The sequence below is a fragment of the Euprymna scolopes genome, chromosome 12 (assembly GCF_053919585.1).
Source record: "Euprymna scolopes isolate OS-2025 chromosome 12, ASM5391958v1, whole genome shotgun sequence".
Lineage (NCBI taxonomy): Eukaryota > Metazoa > Mollusca > Cephalopoda > Sepiida > Sepiolidae > Euprymna > Euprymna scolopes.
In genome coordinates, this window is record NC_136493.1 from 72,817,425 (window position 1) to 72,839,353 (window position 21,929).

Genomic DNA, 21,929 nt, shown 5'->3' on the forward strand with positions numbered 1-21,929 from the left:
CCCTCCCCCTGACTAGAGAAATAAAACTAGAATCAGACGACCAGGCCTTTATGTGCTTCAGGCTAAACATGCAACATAATATTAGCTACTTGTATTTTCTCTACCGCTCTCCCTCAACCCAGGACTAATAAACAAAGTCTCTGACAGCATAGATATAGCACTCTTCCTCGATACTTGGGCACAAGTACGAGGGGCGTGCAATACGTAATGCTCCTGACCCATTTCCAGTTGTCTGATCTAGCTGAAATTTTGCATGTGCAATGGTTTATATCTCTACGGCTTATGTGGCAAATTACAGCTCTGAACTAATTGTGGTTTCTGTTTTACAGGTTTTTGAGTCAGGTGTGAAATGGAGCCTGTTAAATGTCAAACAGTGATCCGATTTTTGTATTTGAAAGGACGCACACCACAGGAGACTTTTGATGAAATGAAAGAAATTTATGGTGATAATGCCCCATCATATGACCTTGTAAGACGCTTGCATCGTGAATTCAAACATGGCCGGAAGTCTGTGGAAACAGCTCCCGCACCTGGTCGCCCCCCCCCCTTCTGCCATTGATGAGGCATCTGTCCGTCAAGTTGAGGCTGTCATTTTGGAAGATCGGCGCATTACTATTCGCCAAATAGCCCAAGATGTCAAGATTAGTACAGGGTCTGTGGAAACAATCATTCATGACCATTTGCATATGCATAAGGTGTCTGCCAGATGGATTCCCAGGTTGCTCACACCATTCCAGAAGCGAGAACGCGTCGAGTGCACGAGGATGAATTTGGAGATGTGCCAAGAAGATGAGTCAAAGTTTTTCAAAAGACTGATTACACAGGATGAAACCTGGGTCCATCACTATGATCCAGAGACCAAAGCCCAGTCAATGCAGTGGAAGCACTCACCACCTCCAAAGAAGGAAAGGGTGCAACCCTCCATTGGCAAAGTCATGCTCACAGTCTTCTGGGACCAGGACGGAGTAGTGATGACAGATTTCCTGGCGAAGGGTACCACAATTACAGGAGCCTAATATGTTTCACTTTTGAGGAAATTAAGGGAAGCTATCAAAATCAAGAAGCGGGACAAGATCAGCAAAGGTACCCTTCTCCTGCAGGACAATGCTCCAGTCTACAACTCGTATGTCACCAAATCAGAAGCAGGGGCGTATGGTTATGAAATCCTGCACCATCCCCCCTACTCTCCTGACCTTGGACCCTATGACTTTCACCTCTTCCCAGCCATGAAGTTGTTTTTAAAAGGACAGCGTTTCCCAGATGATGCAGCCTTGATTTCTGAAGTCACGTTGTGGTTGGAGGACCAACCTAAGGTGTTCTACAAACACGGTCTCCAGAGCTGCATCAAACGATGGGAGAAATGCATAACTCTGGGTGCTTTCTATGTAGAGAAAAACTAATAACTGTGCCAAGTTTCGTTGCTCTACTGCTATGGGAAGTGGGTCAGAGGCATTACTTATTGCACGCCCCTCCTATTTTACCGTTGTAAAATTCTTACTTCCTAAACACCTGAAGATGATTCGTTGACAAATCGAAAACACTCGTGATATGAAGAGCCATGGAACTTTTATTAATATTTTCGATTTTGATATAAAAAGATTATACGGAAAATCCAAAAATTAAACAAAAAAAAACCCAAACAAACGAAAGTAAAAGAATCATAAAGCACAGTGTCTCCATTGCATTTAATAATGTTGGCTTGGATAAAACAATGCTGCCTGAACATACCAATTTCAAACATACAAAGGTATATTCATATACACACATACACACACACACACACATATATATATATATATACAAATATATATATATAAATACATACACACAGAGGCAAAAATATTTATATATATGTATACACACACATATATATGTACCCACATATGTATATATGTATGCACACACACACATATATATACACATATATATGTATATAATATATATACACACAAACATATATATATACACACACTCATATGCACATATATATATACTATATATACACCCACACATATGCACACATATATATACACATATATATGCATACACACGCATATGTATATATACATACGCAGACATATATAAACATACTCATACATATACATATATACGCACATATATATACACTCATACACATATATACACACACAAGTATGTATATACATGTCTACACACACACTCACACACATATATATACATGTCTAAACACACACACAGACATATATATATATACATGTCTATACCCCCTCACACACACATATATATATATATATATACATGTCCACACACATGTATATATACATATACACACACACACACACACATATATATATATAAACACATGGATATATATATACACACGTGTATATATATACATATACACATATACACACATTCACAAACACATATATATATGCACACATATTTTATATACACATATATACACACATATATATATATACAAACACATATATACACATATTTATATATACATACACACATATATATTCATACACACATATTTATTTACACATACATATATATATACACACACACATATATATACACCCATGCATATACATGTGTGTGTATCTTTGGTGTTCAGATAAACAGTTACATAAGAACTTTATTAAATTATTAAGTGAATAAAGTTACAGAAAGGAGATAAGGGAGAAACCTGTTTAGGCTATGGCATGTCGAAGCTAAATGCTTGTCGTTAGAAGAGGAGAAACTGCTGGCATTATACAAAATTATACATCAATTTTGGAAACATTCAGATTTGAATGGAACAATTATTTGATGGAGGGGCGATATTATAGTGGTAAAAGAGAGAATGGGCACAAAATAATACATTTTAGAAAAATAATATGTAAGAAAATGGAATACTAAGAAAGTTTTTTATTAAGTTAAAAACTAGGAAAATGCAATTGTTGTAAAGTTACTATCCCAAAATAGTTATATTTGAACACCATATTGTTTTTATACATTGTGTGATATCTACATAATAACGTTATCATCATTAAAATTCGCCTTTAGAGTCGATTTCTAGATTTAGATAATGTTTAAGTTTATAATTAAAAGAAAACGTATTTCTTGTATTGGGCATCCAAACCCTTGAGATCACACACACACACACACACACACACACACACACACATATATATTTCTTCTTCTTCTTCTTCTTTTTAAAAATTTTCTTATCAGTTTGTTCAAGCTGGGGATGGTGCATCCTACCGAATACCAAACATTTACCCGCTATCTCATATATTTCGACCAAGAGATCTTTTAAAATTCTGCCCGTCCCTTGAAGTGCAATTGTTTGAATCGCTTTTGCACTCAGTTCGCCGGGTATATTTGAAAAGTAATTTTTAAAATTCTTTTTCATGAGCCAGTTGCTCCTAGTATTACTGAAATTAAAAGATCTTCCTAAGATTCCAGTTTCTTTTCCTCTCATACATAAGATCTTGGTATTTCGTTATCTTTCTTCTTTGCTCTTTTTATCCCAACATTATTGAGAGGCACTAACTTCTACTACGGTTGCTTCTTTCTCTAAACCAACACTTAAAATAGATATGCAAAGAGTATTCTAAGCACACACATGTCACCTATTAATTGGACATATTCTCAAAAAGTTTTCACCATCGCTATACAAAATTGGACAAAAGAAGACAAAGTAAAAGTTAGCAAACTATTTGTTCGAGAGATGGTCGTCATTGGCTAATGAAAACATTAAAATCTAAAAGGAGATAACATTCAATCTGATCTACACTAAACACCTCCTGTATATTTGAAATAATCTGGTAAGGTGAATTCAGTATATGCATACATATTGATGTAATGGAATAACCTAACAACCCTTCATAGATGAAATGAACTATGGATGTATTGACCCTCTCACATGACTGAGGCAGAAGGAAAAAAGACAGGAAGAGAATAAGAAAATATGTCGAGTAACTCTTATGTAACATATATTCCCTTGTAAATAAACCCCTTTGTCTTTCCCCATAACCACGTGTTTCTTATTATATTCTTATTTGCAGTAAGGATATAACAAATGGTGACAGGATTCGAATTCACATAAAGGAAACTTTAAGCCAAAAAGATATTGGACAACGAAGAAAAAAAACTGCACTGAAAAATTCAACTACTGAAAAAAAAGTTAAGACACACACAAAAAGTAAGTTATTTTTTTTTAATCCAGTCTGTTACGGTCTTACTGGAAAAAAAGAGAAATTGACATTTCACGAAGCATTGAAAAGAACAATTTTTCTCAGAACGGAAGTAAGTTGTCCATTTCAAATTTCTTTTGTTTCATAAGGAGAAAAATACAGCGGAAAAGAACGTACGTTCGGCGTAAATTTCGTGTGTGTAACCCTTTCAAAAAACCTTGTCTACAAAATAATTTTTTTTTTGTGGTTTAAAAAAAAAAACTATTCACTGAATTTATTTAATGCTTTATGCAGGTAGTGTTAACATTTTGTTTCATTACTGTGTTTAAAAAAAGAAAAAATTCTTCAACATGGAACAATTAGCCGAGTTTACAAAAAACTATACAATTAGCACTGGCGGCCTAACAAAGCAAGATGGAATGTTTACAAAAAGAGCAGTTAAAACAAAATTAAGTATTAAAAACAATATTAATTAAACAAGAAGAAAAAAAGGATTGTCGGGTCACTCTGGAAGGAATTGCAAATTCCCTGACAGAATTTTTATATGAACCAACTAATGGCTTAACGTTTCCAGTACATACGGAAATATTTTTACCAAACGATGGCGGGCTTGGTCCAATGAAGAAACAATTATTTTACTGTTGCAAAAACTGGGTTCCCATGAAAATACAAAGCATACCAATTTTATACTCCCAAGGAAACCCGAAGATATTTCTTTTAAAGATACTATAGAAATTTTATCGAACATTTTTGGAGAGCGGGATAGCTTATTTTATACTCGTTAGAGATGTTTAAACATTTTGAAACAAGATGATAAAGACTTTATCGCCTATTCTGGGAGAATAAATGCCCAATGCGAGTTATTAAAGTTGAAAGACCTAAAAGAGGACATGTTTAAATGCTTGATATTTGTGCAAGGGTTAACCTCCCTGAAGGATAAAGAGATTCGTTCTAGGATATTATCCATTATGAACCAAGACATAGAAATAATCTTACAGAAAGTTACTGAGGAATGCCAGAAACTGTTTAATTTAAAACGGGATAATACTTGTATCGAAGAGAATAATGTTGACAAAATACAAAGGGTAAAGCAAGGTGAGCACTATGTAAAAAAATACTGTAAGAGTTGTGGAGGAAAGAATCACTTCACAAAAGAGTGCTACTTCAAAAGCAACATATGTTATAAGTGCGGATGTAAAGGACACAAGTCAACAGTATGCAAAAAGGAGAAATACTGTAAGCCTGAAATAAAGACCATTGATTCTAAAAAAGAGTCCATGTATGGTAGCAAAAGGAAATATATTGAAGTTAGAATTAATGGCCGGAAAGTAAACTGTCTTTTGGATACTGGAAGTGGCATATCCTTAATTGATGAAACAACATGGAAGAAAATTGGTTCTCCAAAGCTGCAAAACACAAAGAAAATTGCCAGAGGAATGTCTGGAAATAGATTAAAATTTAAGGGTGAATTTTATACTAATGTGATCCTGAATGAAAATACGTTGAAAACTAAAATGTTTGTGATACCCGGAAAAAAATCTAATCTATTCGTTATAGATTTGTTGATACTTTTCAATTTATGGGAGAAACCAATAAACTCATTTTGCAAAAGAGTGAATTTGACAGGATCTGAAAGCCCCAAACTGCCAGGAAGATTTGTTGGGGATTTGAAGAAGGATTTTAAAAATATATTTTCTGAAGGTCTGGGTTGCTGCACTAAAACGGAAGTGAAATTTGAACAGAAAGATGAAGCGAAACCGGGGTTTAAACCCAAAAGGAAGGATCCGTATTCAGCATTAGAAACAATCGAAAAAGAATTGAAGAAATCGGAGTAATAAAAAAAAGTGGCCTACTCTGAATGGGCATCACCCACAGTTTATGTGAAAAAAAAATCAAAAAAAATCAGGGTATATGAGAATTTTTCGACGGGACTGAATGATTGCTTAAAGGGTCATAACTATCCACTCTCTACCCCTTAAGAAATATTTTCTAAGTTATGAAAGATTTTCACAAAAATTGCCTTATCAGAAGCATATTTGCAGGTCAAAGTCCGCTAAGATTGTTCTAAATACCTGACAATGAATACTCATAAAGTATTATTTCCCCTAAAATGATTGTCATTTGGGTTGAAAGTAGCACCAAATTTATTCTAACAAATTATGGATGCCATGCTAGCAGGCTTGGATTTTGTAATGGCTTATTTAGACGACATTTTGATAAGCAAAAATGTTGAAGAACATAAAAACCATATTCGGAAGGTATTCAAGAAAATAGAAGACTGTGGATTTAAAGTGGCTCTCGAAAAATGTAATTTTTGTATGGACAAGATTGAATATTTGGGACAAATAATTGATTAGAAAACCCAAATAGAACAGAAGCAATTAGAGACATGCCTAGACCAGACAATGTAGTGAATTTACAGTCAGTCTTGGGTCTAGCAAACTACTATAAGTCTTATATCCCAAATATGCACGAACTAAGAGCACCATTAAAGTAATTATTGAAGAAGAATAAAAAAAAATGGCTCTTGACAAAAGAATGTGAGGAAGTATTCCAAAAAATTAAAAGATGTTTGTTATCGGATCTAGCAGCACATTATGATCTGAAAAAGGATTTAATTGTAGTGGCAGATGTGAGCGAATACGGTTTAGGAGCGGTGCTTCTACACAGAATGGAAGATAGATCTACTAAATCAATTCCTCACGCCTTGAGGGTTTTATTACACGCTGAAAGAAAGTACAGTCAGATCGAAAAAGAGGGTCTGGCGATTATGTATGCCGTGAGAAAGTTTCATAGATTCATTCATAGATCTTTCATCTTTCATTACTATCGATTTTTGGTTCGTAAAAAGGGATTCCTACTCATACAGTAAATAGATTACAGAGATGGAGTATTATTTTGCTCAATTACGATTTCAAAATAAAACACCTAGCATCTAGTAAAATTGCACATGCAGATGGTTTGTCGAGATTGATCCCCAGTAAAACTGAATTTGAAGAAACTGTTTTAGCAGCACTAAAAGAAGAACATGAACTAACAGATATATTAATAAATACTGTTAGGGAACTTCCTGTTACACTTGAGGAAATAAAGAAAGCAGCGAAAACAAATAAATATATTAATAAGATAAAAAAACAAGTGGGACAAGACGAAAAGAATAGAAAAGGATTAAAAGTGCTTCCATTTTCTATGTGTGATGAAACTCTGATGTACGCAGACAGAGTGGTAATACCACAAGTATTACAAAAGAAAATCCTAAAAGAATTTCACATGGGACATCCTGGAATCTCCAGAATGAAAGCTCTAATGAGAGGATTCACAGACTGGCCTGGAATGGATCAGGACATTGAGAAAATAGTGAAATTATGTAAAGGTTGCCAACTAGCCGTGAGATCTCCCCCCCCCCTCTACGGACGCAACCTTGGCCTAAAACAGATGTACCCTGGACACGCATCCATATCGATTATGCAGGATCTCTGAAAGGATATTATTACCTAGTAATCGTAGATAGTATATCAAAATAGCCAGAAATTTTTAAATACAAACATCCTACAGCAGCAAACACAATAAAAGCGCTGGACGAGGTATTGGTTTGAATTCCGAAACACAATTGTTAATGATAATGCAACTATGTTGACAGGTCAAGAATTCAAGCACTACTGTGAGACATTAGCCATTGAACACATTACAACACCAACTTTTAACCCTCGATCAAACGGACAAGTCGAAAGATTTGTCAATACTTTTAAACGAGCTTTAAAACAGAATAATAACATCGACATGGAATAAAAAAGCATTAAAAAATTCTTAGTAAAATATAGGATAACACAAAATCCAAATACAAATGCTAAATTATCCCCAGCTGGAATTATGTTTGCCAGAAAGGCACGTTCGGTTTTTGACCGGTTAATCCCAAGAGAAAAAGTAAAAAAAAAAAAAGTGTCAAGGATAATGTAAGGTACAAGACTTACAATGACGGGGATAAAGTTTTCTTCAAAAATAATCGGGCAGGGAAGAGTTTTTTGATAGAAGGCATAATCTCAAGAAGAATTGGGAGAATAGTTTACATTATAAAAGGGCAGACTTTTTTCCACAAAAAATATATTAACCAACTGAGACCCCAATACATAGAAACAGTCAGAAACCAAGAGTTACCAATGGAAGTGCTATATGACACTTTCCATATACAACCTCCAAACAAGGAAGTACCAGTAACTCAGAAATCCAGTCACTCTCCAAAAGTAAAAAATCGGCAAACGCAATGGTGAAGAGAAGTGAAAGGAAAAGGAAAAGGACCGAATTTTTTAAAAAGGAAAAAATGGTAGAAGCAAAATTCTATGGAAGAATTTAGCTTGGGGGGAAGGTGATGTAATGGAATATCCTAACGTCCCTTCATAGACGAAATGAACTATAGATATATTGACCCTCTCACGTGACTGGGAGAGAAAGAAAAAAGACAGGAAGAGAATAAGAAAAGAGGTCGAGTAACTCTTATATCACATGTATTCCCTTGTAAATAAACCCCTTTTTCTTTCACCCATAACCCCGTGTTTCTTGCTGTATTCTTATTTAAAGTAAGGGTATAACACATATACATATTTATACATGGTAAGGTGAATTCCATGCACTTAGCCTGACGATTGTCTACGGAGATGAAATGTGGAAGGTACTACGTACCTTAATTATATATATAGATATATTTTCATAACTTACTACTTATGTATGGTGCACTGTTAAAATAAATCGATATATAAAATATTATATTGTCTTTTAATATTCTATGATTAATACATTGAATAATTTCACACACATACATACACACACATACTATTTGTATGGATATTGGTTCATACAGCTTAATCAAATGAAGTTACAGTGTTTAATAATAAGTAGATATGTATTTTAGAAGAATATCTGCCAAAACTGATATCAAAAGACACTAAAAATTATACTATTTTTCATGTCATCCATTAGTTTTTATTCATTAAAAGAACACATACACAAATAACGTATAACAAATATGTTTCAACTCACATATCGTTGCATTCTCTTACTCCTTACTCTTCGGTTTTCATTATTTCATATAAATATCAAAAATGTATCTCAACATTTTACTCCAATGCTTGTTCATTCGTCAACAATGTTTATGCGCTGAAATACAAATTCAAACCTGATTTCTTAGATTTTCAAAATTAATGCCGTGTTGCCATATGTTGCGAGTTTGTCTCTGCTTTATCGTTATTTTCATGGCAAGTGCTCGACTGAGTTCCAATCTATGGTCCCCCCTCGCCAAACTTTCACAAGAAACACCCCTCTAACAGAAAACACTACCAATAGTTTCCCCCACTCTTTATCTGTGCCTAAACCTAAACGTAGATTCTATGAACAAATCTTCTTTCTTAGAACTGCACGGCTATGGAATTGTCTTCCGTTTTCCTGCTTTCCAACTAACTACAATATGGTTGTCTTCAAGTCTAACGTAAACAAGTTTCTGATGAGTCGTTCCATATAAGTTAACAAATTTATCGAGTTTCCATTTTCTCAATTGTCTATTGTACACTCTTTAACCCTTATCCTCGAGTAGCCTCTTGGCCTTGATGTGGTGATGCCAATGTAAAAAAAAAAAATCATATTTGTGATATTCTCTCACCATAAATTTGAAATTGTAAAATATGAAATTCATTTCAATATTTCACATAAATATTTATGTAAAACGTGAAATATTAAAGAAACAAAAAAACATTAGAAATATAACGTTTTTCTTTTTGTTTAGACGTTTTGCATTTTTGATAAATAATTATGTGAAATATTCAAACGAATGTCATTTTTAATCATTTTAAAATCTATAAATTATTCATTTATAATTTTAAAACCTATAAATCGTATAAATTGATTTTTAACGACATGATAAATTTGAGTGATTAGTTAAATATTGCCATATATTACTAGACGATCCTTAATCCGTTAGATCAACGTCAGTATTGTGGTCTTTGAAAATATCAGCTTATTTCTTTTAATTTTATTTTTAAATTCTTTCGAAATTTGTAATGAAAAATGGTACTCCCACTCTAAATGATAAATAAACACTAAATCTCAAACTCAAGTTGAACTGTATTCTTCTAATTTGACTTTTTTAGATAGTTGTTCTCTACATATACAAATAAATGTCACCCAATTGTTTTTCTGATTCCAACTTAAGTTTGAAATTTGAAAGGAAAAATAAAATTAAAAGACTGAAAAATATTTCATCAGTATAAGTAAAAATATACAATGTCTGAAATTGAACGTTTGAAATTTGAAAGGAAAAATAAAATTAAAAGACTGAAAAATATTTCATCAGTATAAGTAAAAATATATAATGTCTGAAATTGAACGTTTGATGTAAAGATGTGAATAATTCGGGCGAGATTAAAAAATCCGTTTGATGTGGCAAAATTGAGACCTTTGTTTAGCACTTAGTATTGCTGACAATGCCTCTTTTTGGCAAAAAAAGTGAGCTTTCAGATGTCCTAATGTCTGTATTTGGGGAAATTTGACCCCCCCCCCCGTAAATTTTGCTTATATGATATACCAAAGTATTTTTGGATACAGGTTTTGTCATCAACCTGCTTTCCAGAAAGAGGGATTGCTTGAGATTTTGAACTGTAATTGATGTTTCTTCCACCAGCTGTTGTGGATTTTATCTCGGACAAGTCATGCCCTACTTGACTTGTGATTGTTTGTGGTCTCGAACTGACTTGTAATCTCAAGGTTGAACTGGTGAAACTGGCTTTAGATTACAGTATCTGTATAAGAATTCCTTTGAGTCTTATACATTTGTTTATTACAGATTTTCCAATTTCTGTATTTGGCGAAAAAGAGAGAAACAAGTATACATTCCAAAGATACGTCCATTCAATGTGCACATTTACCAATGAAAAATGCTATTTCAAACACGAGCAGTGCAAACAGACAAACTAACAAACCCTTTTATTAGGATATTTGGGCGCATCTAAAATAGATTGAACTCAGAGATCGAACATATAAGATTTACAAAAAAGGAAAAAAAATTAAACTCAAATAGAAATTCGTCTGACATATCAATACTTGATTCAAACGAACCTAATTTTTTGCGCATTTCTTCAACCGTTTTATTGACACGAATATATTTCATTTAACTTCACTTTCTTCTCAAAATTATTATTCCAGCTAATAAAACTGTTAACATGTAGATAGTTTTCTTTACTCACTGAAACAAATTAAAGTGACATTATCGTCTGCAATTACACTGAGTTATCTCACTCGAGTTCTAAAATGTGTACATATTATTAAAAATAAATAGGTACATATTAAAATATGTTACTTCAACTCTGCACATTAATTACACATTATTCTTTATTTGTATTAATCGATTATTCTTTATTTGTATTAATCGATTATTCTTTATTTTTATTAATCGATTTGTATTAATTGATTAACGTCAAGTATTAAAACGAACTTTAAAAATTTCCCATTTCGAAAAATTAATTTGTTTACGAAATTAAAAGCAACAAAATTAATTTCCATTTCCTCATTTTACTGTATTTCGTTTACTCCCGGACAACACCGGATAAATACAGCTATTGTTTATGAAAAAAACATTATTTTTACACCATGACTTATTCAAATTTATTTGAAGGACTTGACAAATAAGTAGTTTTATGAATAAAAATGATACAAATATTTCCAGTAAAGGATGTCTTCGAATTAACGATTTTGATTAAAGACTTGCCTTGTAGAAGACGTTGCAACATGTCAGCATCGGCAGTGGTAAAAATGTCGGAATTTTCAAAACTGGCATCCATGGAATTTTGCAGATTATCAGCATCATTTTCGGGTGTGACAATCACATCATCTCCAGGTGTATTCACAAGGTCTTCAGAAGCATCAATTATTTGCCCAGATGTGCCAGTATTATCACTCAACGAGTCAATTGTTTCTTCGGGGGTTTCAGCGGCGCTTCCTTTGCCATCAAGAATCGCTGTCAAGCGTGCCTGACCATCCGCTGTCATCATGTCCTCAGGTTCCTCAGGTGGAAGATCTGGCAAATTAGAAAATGGAAAATAATAAAATAGCTTGGATATTTATAAGACAATGTTTATGTTTCAGACACCAAATTAAAGGAAACGCACAATTCAGCGATTTGTTTTCGTAAAGACGATATTCGACATAACTTTAAGGTCACAGATTGCATATCCATTAAATGCAGATGTATCTACTATACATTTTATTAATGAGGGTGTAAGGTGTAAGGTAGTTCAATGATCTAAACAAGGAAAAGTTGAAGATTCCATTCAACTTGACAAATAAGAATGGACATTTAAATTAACAATGTTTTCACTTACGTGTGTGTTTATGATAATAAGCTGAACTAAAAATAAACTGGTATGATTCATACGGACTTTTTTACAATTAAAAGACTACAAAGCGCTCGTTTTCATTGACAAATACATTAATGCATTTCTGACAAAATCTTAACTTGCTCGTGGTAGTGGAATAAATTATATATAAATGAAACCAGTCAGTATTTATATTTGTTACAATACTGATAACCGAAATGCTCAATTGTTTGTAGAGTCGAAACGACGACCATCATTTTTTACAAAAGAGATGGCAGTCATTTTGTTAAAAAGATAGCAATTGTTTCGAGTTGATGTTTGCAAGAATTGTGAATTAAAATTTGTATTTGTATTACTCTTATGATGTGCTGGCAATATGTAAAATATCAAGTAATCTTTGTTATGTACAATCTTTGGTATGTACAATCTTTGTTATGTACAATCTTTGGTATGTACAATCTACCGTCGAGAAAACATCTCTAAAAGTTAATACATGTTTATAACTGATCGCAAAATTCATATATATTTTTACTTTACTCAGGATATATCTAATTAATACATCACAATATTTTGCTCAGGTTTTGAAACTAGATTTTGAAACCAAATACACAAAATAATGCACATATTATTTATCGCCATGCAATACATGTCTTCTATATATAATAAATAATATAATAACAACATAATATAATAACAATAACAATATAATATAACAATTGTATGAGTATCTTGTGTAGGAGACGGGGAGTCTCGGCGTGGGCGACGAAGCGTTTCACTGAAGAACCACGGCAACACACAGCGAACCAACAAACAATGACAGCCACGGCGCGAAGGTAACTAACAAAGCTCAGCTGACTGCACGAATAGAAACGGAACCCAACGGTCACTGTACTGATCGCCACGAACGTCAGAACCCGACTGCCTCGCACCTCCAATGGACCGATTTTTATTCCTCAAGATGGCCTAGCTAATTTGCGATCCTGCGAGATTCCGTCTCTAATAAAAGCAGGCAAGCGCCATCTTGAAACTCTTTCGTCCGCTGCCCCGACCACAGGATCAGCCACCACCCCACACGCCAGGCACACACGGACCCTCTTGCGCCGAAGGCTACGGTTAGTCTCACACTCCCCCCTGGTCTCCAGATCACATACGTGACACGGCGGACGTGGCCGTTTGATTCGAGCACTCCTGCGGAGGGGTATTGCCGGGACTTCCTCATCGGAGCTCTCAGAAGTGTCATCGGCAGCATCAGCATCAGCATTAGAGCTCGCAGTTGAGTCATCAGGTTCGTGGGGCACAGGTTGGATCCATCGCTCATCGTCGGATGACTCGCTCCTTCCACTGCTCGCAGTTGAGTCACCAGGTTCGTGGGGCACGGGTTGGATCCATCGCTCATCGTCGGATGACTCACTACTTCCACTGCTCGCCGATTGGTCAGCGCTTAGAGCGGGCCGGACATCCCTTACGTGGTGCAGAGTATCATCGACTAGTATGGCCTGTTCACTGATGACGCCGGTGGCCCGCCCCCTCCAAAAGCTGCTGGTGCACCGGCCGCCGGGTGGCTTCACCCAGACGGTGTCTCCCACTTGGTACGTCCCCTGGGGTTCTCGTTGGTCGGGTAGACACACTTCAACGTCCTTGACGCGCACGTGGTAGTGATGAATCGCATCAGCGGGCGCACTGCCGCCAGTCACGGCGTCCTTAGGCGTTGTGTTGTATCTGTAAACCGCCTCCGCGATCGTACACTTCTTCCTGGCCGCGATCCTCTTCACGGTTCGGTGATATCGCTCCGCTATGCCATTGCCGCTCGGCACATATGCACATCGGTGTCGAAGGCGGATCCCCCAGTTGTCCATAAAATGCCTAAATTCCATGCTGCAGAACGCCGTGTCGTTATCCGTGAGGATCTCCTCAGGCGGCCCCCTTTCGTAGAATATGGATTCCAATTCATGGATGACACTGGTGGAATCCTGCCTCGCTAATTGGCGCCAAATCGCGAACCTCATTGGCCCGCAGTCTATCAGCGTGAGGAAGTGTTGGCTGCCATAGTGGGTTATATCCATACCCAACCGACTCCAAGTCGCGTCCACTCCCAGCTGTCCTTTCCGCCATCTGGTTGGGGCGGGGTCGATGGACTGGCACGTTTGGCACTCCCTGACCACTGCTCTTACTGCGCTTTTTGGTATTGATGGTCTAGCCAACTTCACAAAGTAGTAGGTCCGTTGTACTCTGGGGTGCCCACTGTCGTGATGTATCTTCCTGATTTCGTCCTCCTCGACGGAGGCAGCACACAGAGGCAATGGCTTAGCTTCTTTCTTCATAGCCTCATACCATCTCCGTGGTACCCGAGTGAGCTTGTTGGCGAGGTTGTAGTCCGAGGTGACGAGCACTACGTCTACGGACAGGTTGTACTCCGTCACCAGTTTTTTCACAGTCTCCAGCCTCCGTCTTATCAGCATTTCACTGGCTGCCTTGGTGCGTGCCCTGGCCTAGCTCGTGAGTGTGTCCGACACCCAGTGGTGCATGCAAAGTGAGTCAGTGTGCACACGCAGTTTCTTCACTTCCCATTGAAGTGCCAGGTTAATGCCCTTTATTACAGTGTCGAGTTCTGCCTGGTAAATATGGGCAGCATCATTCGCCGGTCGCAGCCAGCAGGCATCCTCAACTACGGCCCCATCTTTCTCCAAAACTACACCGATCGCTAGGGAACTTGCGTCCACCCACACGCTCAGTTCGTCTCCCTGCACGCACCAGTCCCCTGTGGCGGGGTCATTCTTTTTCACACTAGCGACGGTCTCCTTTAACATTCGAACCAATAGTTCGTCGGTTATCTCATCGTCCCAGCCTTTGGTGACCGCATTTGCCCTCCTTTTTATGACGCCTGTCGCCGCACGAACCCATCCGCATACTGGAAGGTGCCCCACAAGTTTCCCGCACAGGGAGAACACGGCACATCTTGTGTAAACGTCGGGTACGTCGGGAACTGCGGTTCCACGCCTCCACTTCAGGATCCCTCGCTCCTCTTGAACGCTCAAGCCCAATACGCGGGCGCCATCCTCAAGCCGCTCAGAGTCCTTGTAGTTTAGACCAAACTCGGCAAGTTTGGATCTTACGCACGAAGATGACACGATATCTTCGTTCACGTATATATCGTCAATATACGCCGATGTTCCCTTTCTGATCCATTCTTCTTGTGACAACACGGCATTGACGATAGCCTTCATTATCTGGGGTGCTACATTTAGCCCAAATCCGAGTCGCGTAAGACAGTATCTCTTCCCGGAAAACATCACTGTCTGGAAAGGCCACATCACCTCGCCGATCCGGACCTGCAAGTATGCTTTTCTCAAGTCCAGTAGGGACACATTGGACCCCTGCCGGCGCCACTCTCGCAGCTTGCTGGCACAGACGTCGGCGTCCGCTGTGAACACATCAACATGCGCATTCAACTCGCGGTAGTCCATTACCGGCCTCACCTTTGACTTGTTGGTTGGGCAACTGCCATCAGCGGTATCAGGCCCTTGGGGGGTCCAAGTTTGTCGTAGGGGTATGGAATCAGCCAACCGTTCTTAATCCATTCACGGAGCTCGCTTTCGTATGCAGGCCTTATCTGGTCGGGCATACGGTACTCTGCCACTTTGTTTTGTAGTTTGGCCGGTTCCTTGTCTTCTGACCACCTCCAAGTGGTGGTCCACGCCTTCTGTTGGTCGTCGAATTCCGCACTGAAGTCCGGCTGGTCGACTCTTAGTGCTGTGCACACCGGGGGCCTATCCTGAATCTCTACAACGCCAGCGTGCGTTATGCGCATGCCGCCCAGGGCTTTGATGGCATCGTAGCCTAGCAACAGGTCAAAACTCAGCGGCTTTTCGCGTGTCACCAGCGCTTCGACGTTGGCCGAGTTCCCAGTTCTTGTGCGAATGTGTACCACACCCACGCCGCAACACATTCGTATTTTTCCAGTAATGGTAGTTATCCTGACGTTCTTCTTTTTCCACGCCCGACAGAAGTCCGCACACACTATGGTGCGGGAGCAACCGGAATCAAGGAGGGCTGAACATAACGTGTCATTAACTCGGACCTGAATGACAGGGAGCACCTTGTTTATTTTCTGTTCGGGGAAGAGGTCGGCACTGGCACCTTGTCCCCGTCCCCATTTCCCGCATGTGCCCAGTCTTGTTACAGCGGTAGCAGCAAACAGCCGTCGACCGCCTTCTACAATTTCTTGCCATGCGGCCCCACCCGTTGCATCTGTAGCAGATGACATCACCTTGCGGGCTGGGTCCCTGAGACGGTCCTTCGCCACTTGGTAGGGCCTGTGCAACGGCGACTACCGGTTCCTGCACCGTCGAGTCATCCTTCATTATTGTCCTGGCTCTGTCCACTAGGTCACTCAGCGGTAGTGAGGACATGGTAGAGGTTGCTCGCAGGAGCTGCTTTGCTCCAGCGGGGAGTCCTGACAGGAATTTGTAGGCTAGGGCCCTCTCGGGAAGACCGCCGAACAACACCGTCAGCTTCTTAAGTTCGGCGAGATACACGTCCACAGTTTCGCCCAAGCGTATAGACCTCGTCTCAAACTGCTCCCATGCAGTGGCGGGGTCAGTGGCAAACACCCTGCACAACGCCGCCTTGATACTCGAGTAGTCACACTTCTCCTCAGCGCTGAGTTGCTGATATACAGCGAAGGCCCCGCCAGTCAGCCGCAGAGGAATCACGCGCTCAACATTTTTCACGCCGGACAACTGACAATGTAACTCGACCTTCTCAACCCAGCTGAGTACCGGGTCGGATCCGTCGAATTCCGGTATCAACTTTAGATCGAACCTATCCGCCATTGAAGAAAAGAAAATCAAGTTCGGAGTGGGGGGGCCGAAATAGCTTGTATGAGTATCTTGTGTAGGAGACGGGGAGTCTCGGCGTGGGCAATGAAGCGTTTCACTGAAGAACCACGGCAACACACAGCGAACCAACAAACAATGACAGCCACGGTGCGAAGGTAACTAACAAAGCTCAGCTGACTGCACGAATAGAAACGGAACCCAACGGTCACTGTACTGATCGCCACGAACGTCAGAACCCGACTGCCTCGCACCTCCAATGGACCGATTTTTATTCCTCAAGATGGCCTAGCTAATTTGCGATCCTGCGAGATTCCGTCTCTAATAAAAGCAGGCAGGCGCCATCTTGAAACTCTTTCGTCCGCTGCCTCGACCACCCCACACGCCAGGCACACACGGACCCTCTTGCGACGAGGGCTACGGTTAGTCTCACAACAATATAATATAATAACAATATAATACGATAATCGTATAACAGTTGGATTTTCCCAGACATGAAATTTAATTGTGTTTAATTTATGCTTATTTGACTTCAAGCTTACTTTCAAAAACTGATCCACCAACTCTCTATATTAAATCTCTGTAATGACCTATATCTAGCGCTTCTCTTTTACACGTGTAAGAATTTTCAGTCAAACTAAGTTCTTAAACTTTCCGTATAACCTCCGCTTTTATAGTGTGATTTGTCGTTTGCATTCATTTCAATGCCTGCTCCACACATTTTTTCGTCAATTAGCCATTTTTATTCTTTTCTATTTAGTTAAGTATTTATCTATTTATAAATATTTATAAATATTTATCCGAATACTTTAGTAATAAATAAATAAGAAATATAAGTACTATTAAAACATTACTGCTAAGTACTATGATAATTAGCATATAAAATATATATAAATAAAACACATTACAAGAAAAAAAACTAACGTACATTTGGCAATAGACAAGTAGAATGAAAATCTAGCCATACAAATATTAAAAAAATGTGTTGTCTAAAAATGCTTTGAGCAAAATATAAACGAAAAGAAAATGTAGTTTAAATTCGTGGGGAAGCAATTAAATATCAACGTAATAAAGTTCTCAGTATTAGAATATATAAGAGATAATTGAGAGTCATAAGGCAAAGTAAAAGTGAGTGTCCTATAAGGCAAGCTGGATCAAGTTCTAGATAATCGGGTCAAGTTTGCTACATAATGTCCATTCAAGATCACTAGTCAGGATTTTGAGCTAAATCAGCGCAGTATGACATGTTGAAATAAGGTGCGTTCACTCAATTTTGGTTGAATGGCATTTCATCTATGAAACAAGTGGGTAGGCTTTGTGCAATGGAAAGGAACCAGAGCAAATAGACTTCGTGGCTTAGTGGGGGATGCCTTTTTCTCTTCCCTGCAACCTCTCTCTCACAGAAGAGACATTGCAAGCCTATCTTTGTTTTATTGTTATTTCCATGGCAGGTGCTCGTCTGAACTCCAATCTCTGGTCCCCCCTCGCCAATCTTTTACAAAAAACACCCGTCTAGCTGAATCCACGGTCAAAAACTTTCCCTACTCTTTATCTATGCCTAAATCAAAATGTATATTCCATGAACAAAGCTTCTTTCTTAGAACTGCACGCCTGTGAAACTCTGTTTCGTCTACCTGCTTCCCTCCGGACTACAACTTGGATTTCTTCAAGTTCAACGTAAACAAATTCCTGATGAACCGCCCCCTTAAGTAGACACTTTAAATATCCACACTAACGCACTGCACTTACAATAACCCTTATCCCTGAGTGGCTTCCGGGCCTTGACAAGTGGTGACGACCTTGTAAAAAAAAAACTAAATTGTCAACAGCAACATTTACTTATATTTGAAAATCTTATTTTCATCCGGGCGCGTACCTGCCTCATCTTTAAAGATGGATAATTATTAACTTTCTCTACACTTCCTTTTTTATTTTATTTTTTTTCATAGAGGATTAGAAAGGAATTGTTAATCGCGTATCCAGTTCTCACCTTTAGCAACTTCTATAGTTGTCAGTCACGTGACTGAGAGCGTGGTGAATTTATATGGGTCTATCCCCTGATAACAAATTCTAGTGAAAAGGCCGTTGAATACGTCAACTTTTATTCGTAGAAAATCGACAATGTGTGGCCAGCGACATTAGAAAAAAAAATGATAGCTGTCTAAAATATATTCTTTTCGCTCACAAACTGAAACAAGGACAAAATGTACAAAAATCTATTCATGTGCTTCGTGTGCATTTTGTCTAATAAACTGAGCTTGTAAAATATTATTGAACGGCATGCTTATATATATATATATATATATATATATATATATATATATATATATATATATATATGTTTGGACGATTGAATCGAAAAAATCGGAACATTTTAGTGTATCGGAATCAGTATCAGGATCGGAAAAAATTGTGCTTATGCTCGAATGCCAAAACGATTCCTTAATTTTGTTGTTAATTTGAGTTTGGTTTTAAAAAATCTTGCACTGCTGGTAGTAATAATACAATAATATTTATTGAGTTAAACTTCACGTAAACTTAGAATCTATAGATCACCGCACCACACAAGTGCTTTTACGTTTGAGAAAATAGAGGTACATTTAAAGTGTTTTTACGCCAATCAAGACAAAATAGCCATCCTCTAGTTATATATATTTATAGATCTATAGACAATCGGAATCGGTAATTGTATCGGAATCGGGAAAAGTATTCGTTTTATGATGACGCTGTCTGGTGGCATATATGAATATCTATGCAAACATATGCACAAGTCAGAACACCTCTCCCCCGATTTATAAAGGGAGATAATTTATTTTTCACGGCTAGTCATGGGTTTCTATGCAAGGGAAAAACAGTAGCACAATGCTGCTATTTTTATATTTAGGCATACGCATGGGCAGGATTGTTTTTGTGCACCTCTTTCCATTTTCTAAGACACTGATTTTCACGAGGACGTGATCATGACACTTGGATGATCATTAGTCATGTGACCGAGCTGAAGGAAGGGAGGATGGGCAGAATCTTTAGTATGTTAGGGTAAAGCATATTAACAGCCAATCATTTTGTTCCATTCTTTTTTCGGTTGGCACTTTGTATTGCGATTCAGCCGACCAATTTAAAGTTTGCATTTCATATTTGTAATACTGTTTTTCATTTCCTTAAAAGAATTTAGAATCAATGTTTTTCTCTTTAATCAGCTTTTCTTTACCCTGGTGCCACTAAAAGAAATCTGCCAACCAATTTTTGGGCTAATAAAACTTGATACTATTAGCGTGAAAACACTTAAAGTTGATTGAGTCAAACTGGGTATCGCTAAATTATAAGTGTTTAAAAACTAAACAAAGAAGAAAAGGAAAAATATTTTTAAATGAATACATTTTTAGTATTTACCTGCCTAAAAGTATGCATCTTTTTTTTCACTTTTAAAATTTCGAAACTTGATAACAACGAATCTATCTGAAAGATTTTTTTAGTAATCACCTCCAACCGCTTCCGTAAAAATATGGGGAAAATAAAACAAACAACAGCTGCAATCTAAAGAGCCAAGTATTCAGACTCTGGACAGCATTCGAATAAAGCATTAAAAATACCAATCATTAGCCTTTCTTAACAAAATCAGCATAATAAATGCCATTTTAGTTTCTTGTTTGCAGTCTCATTCGGATCCTCGAAGAAGTTTCAAGAACAAATCCAAGAGCTAAAGCCATTAAAAAAGAAGAAAAAGAACACACATTTGTGAGTGCCTCTTCTTTTTTGACATTGCTATGGTAACAAGAGCAAACTACTCCTCCCCAATCATTGATCATCACAACTCCTTCCTTTAACCACATGCATCCCAAATAACTAAACTAGCTCTCCTCTGCTGTTGTAGACACTTGCAAGTCATCAGCTGCGATCAAATTCTTATTTTGTGTATGATTACGCATTTTAAGCAGTGCCCAGGCTTAGATTGAAATGCTTTAGATTTGATTGCTTGGCTTTTATCAAATACAATAGACACACGTAAAAAATGACGCGAACACTACTACTACTACTACTACTACTACTACTACTACTACTACTGTTACTCTTTCTTTTCTTTTTTTCTTAATTTTCCTTTATCATTGTAATCGTCAGCATTTTATCATCGAATACTTTTTTCCCTGTAGAGAGTGATCATCCTGACACATTAGTTTTCGTTAGATAAACTAAGTTAAGAGACGTTAGCCCAGGTTAGGACCATACAGATGACAATTTGGATTACTAAATTATGTATGTTATTTGATCTGACCTTATATATATATATATATATATATATATATATATATATATATATATATATACACATAAATATTGACATATATATATCAATATATATATATATCAATATATATATATCAATATATATATATAAATATATATATCAATATATATATCAATATATATATATATCAATATATATATCAATATATATATATATATCAATATATATATCAATATATATCTATCAATATATATCTATCTATATATCTATCTATCTATATAAATATATATATATCAATATATATATATCAATAAATATATATCAA

The 21,929-nt window shown here is 37.4% G+C and overlaps 1 protein-coding gene across 4 annotated transcripts in view; it reads right to left on the bottom strand.

Moving 5' to 3' along the window:
* Positions 1-21,929, bottom strand: part of LOC145291330 (receptor-type tyrosine-protein phosphatase N2-like) — a 1,723,320-nt gene that overhangs the window by 1,103,008 nt on the left and 598,383 nt on the right. For 3 of the 4 annotated variants that reach the window (XM_080137086.1, XM_080137084.1, XM_080137087.1), the window contains exon 4: positions 11,920-12,228. In XM_080137086.1, coding sequence (XP_079993212.1) covers positions 11,920-12,228 — 309 coding nt within the window. Of the gene's footprint in view, positions 1-11,915; positions 12,229-21,929 lie in introns of all 4 variants that reach the window. The other variant, XM_080137085.1, reaches the window with a different exon arrangement.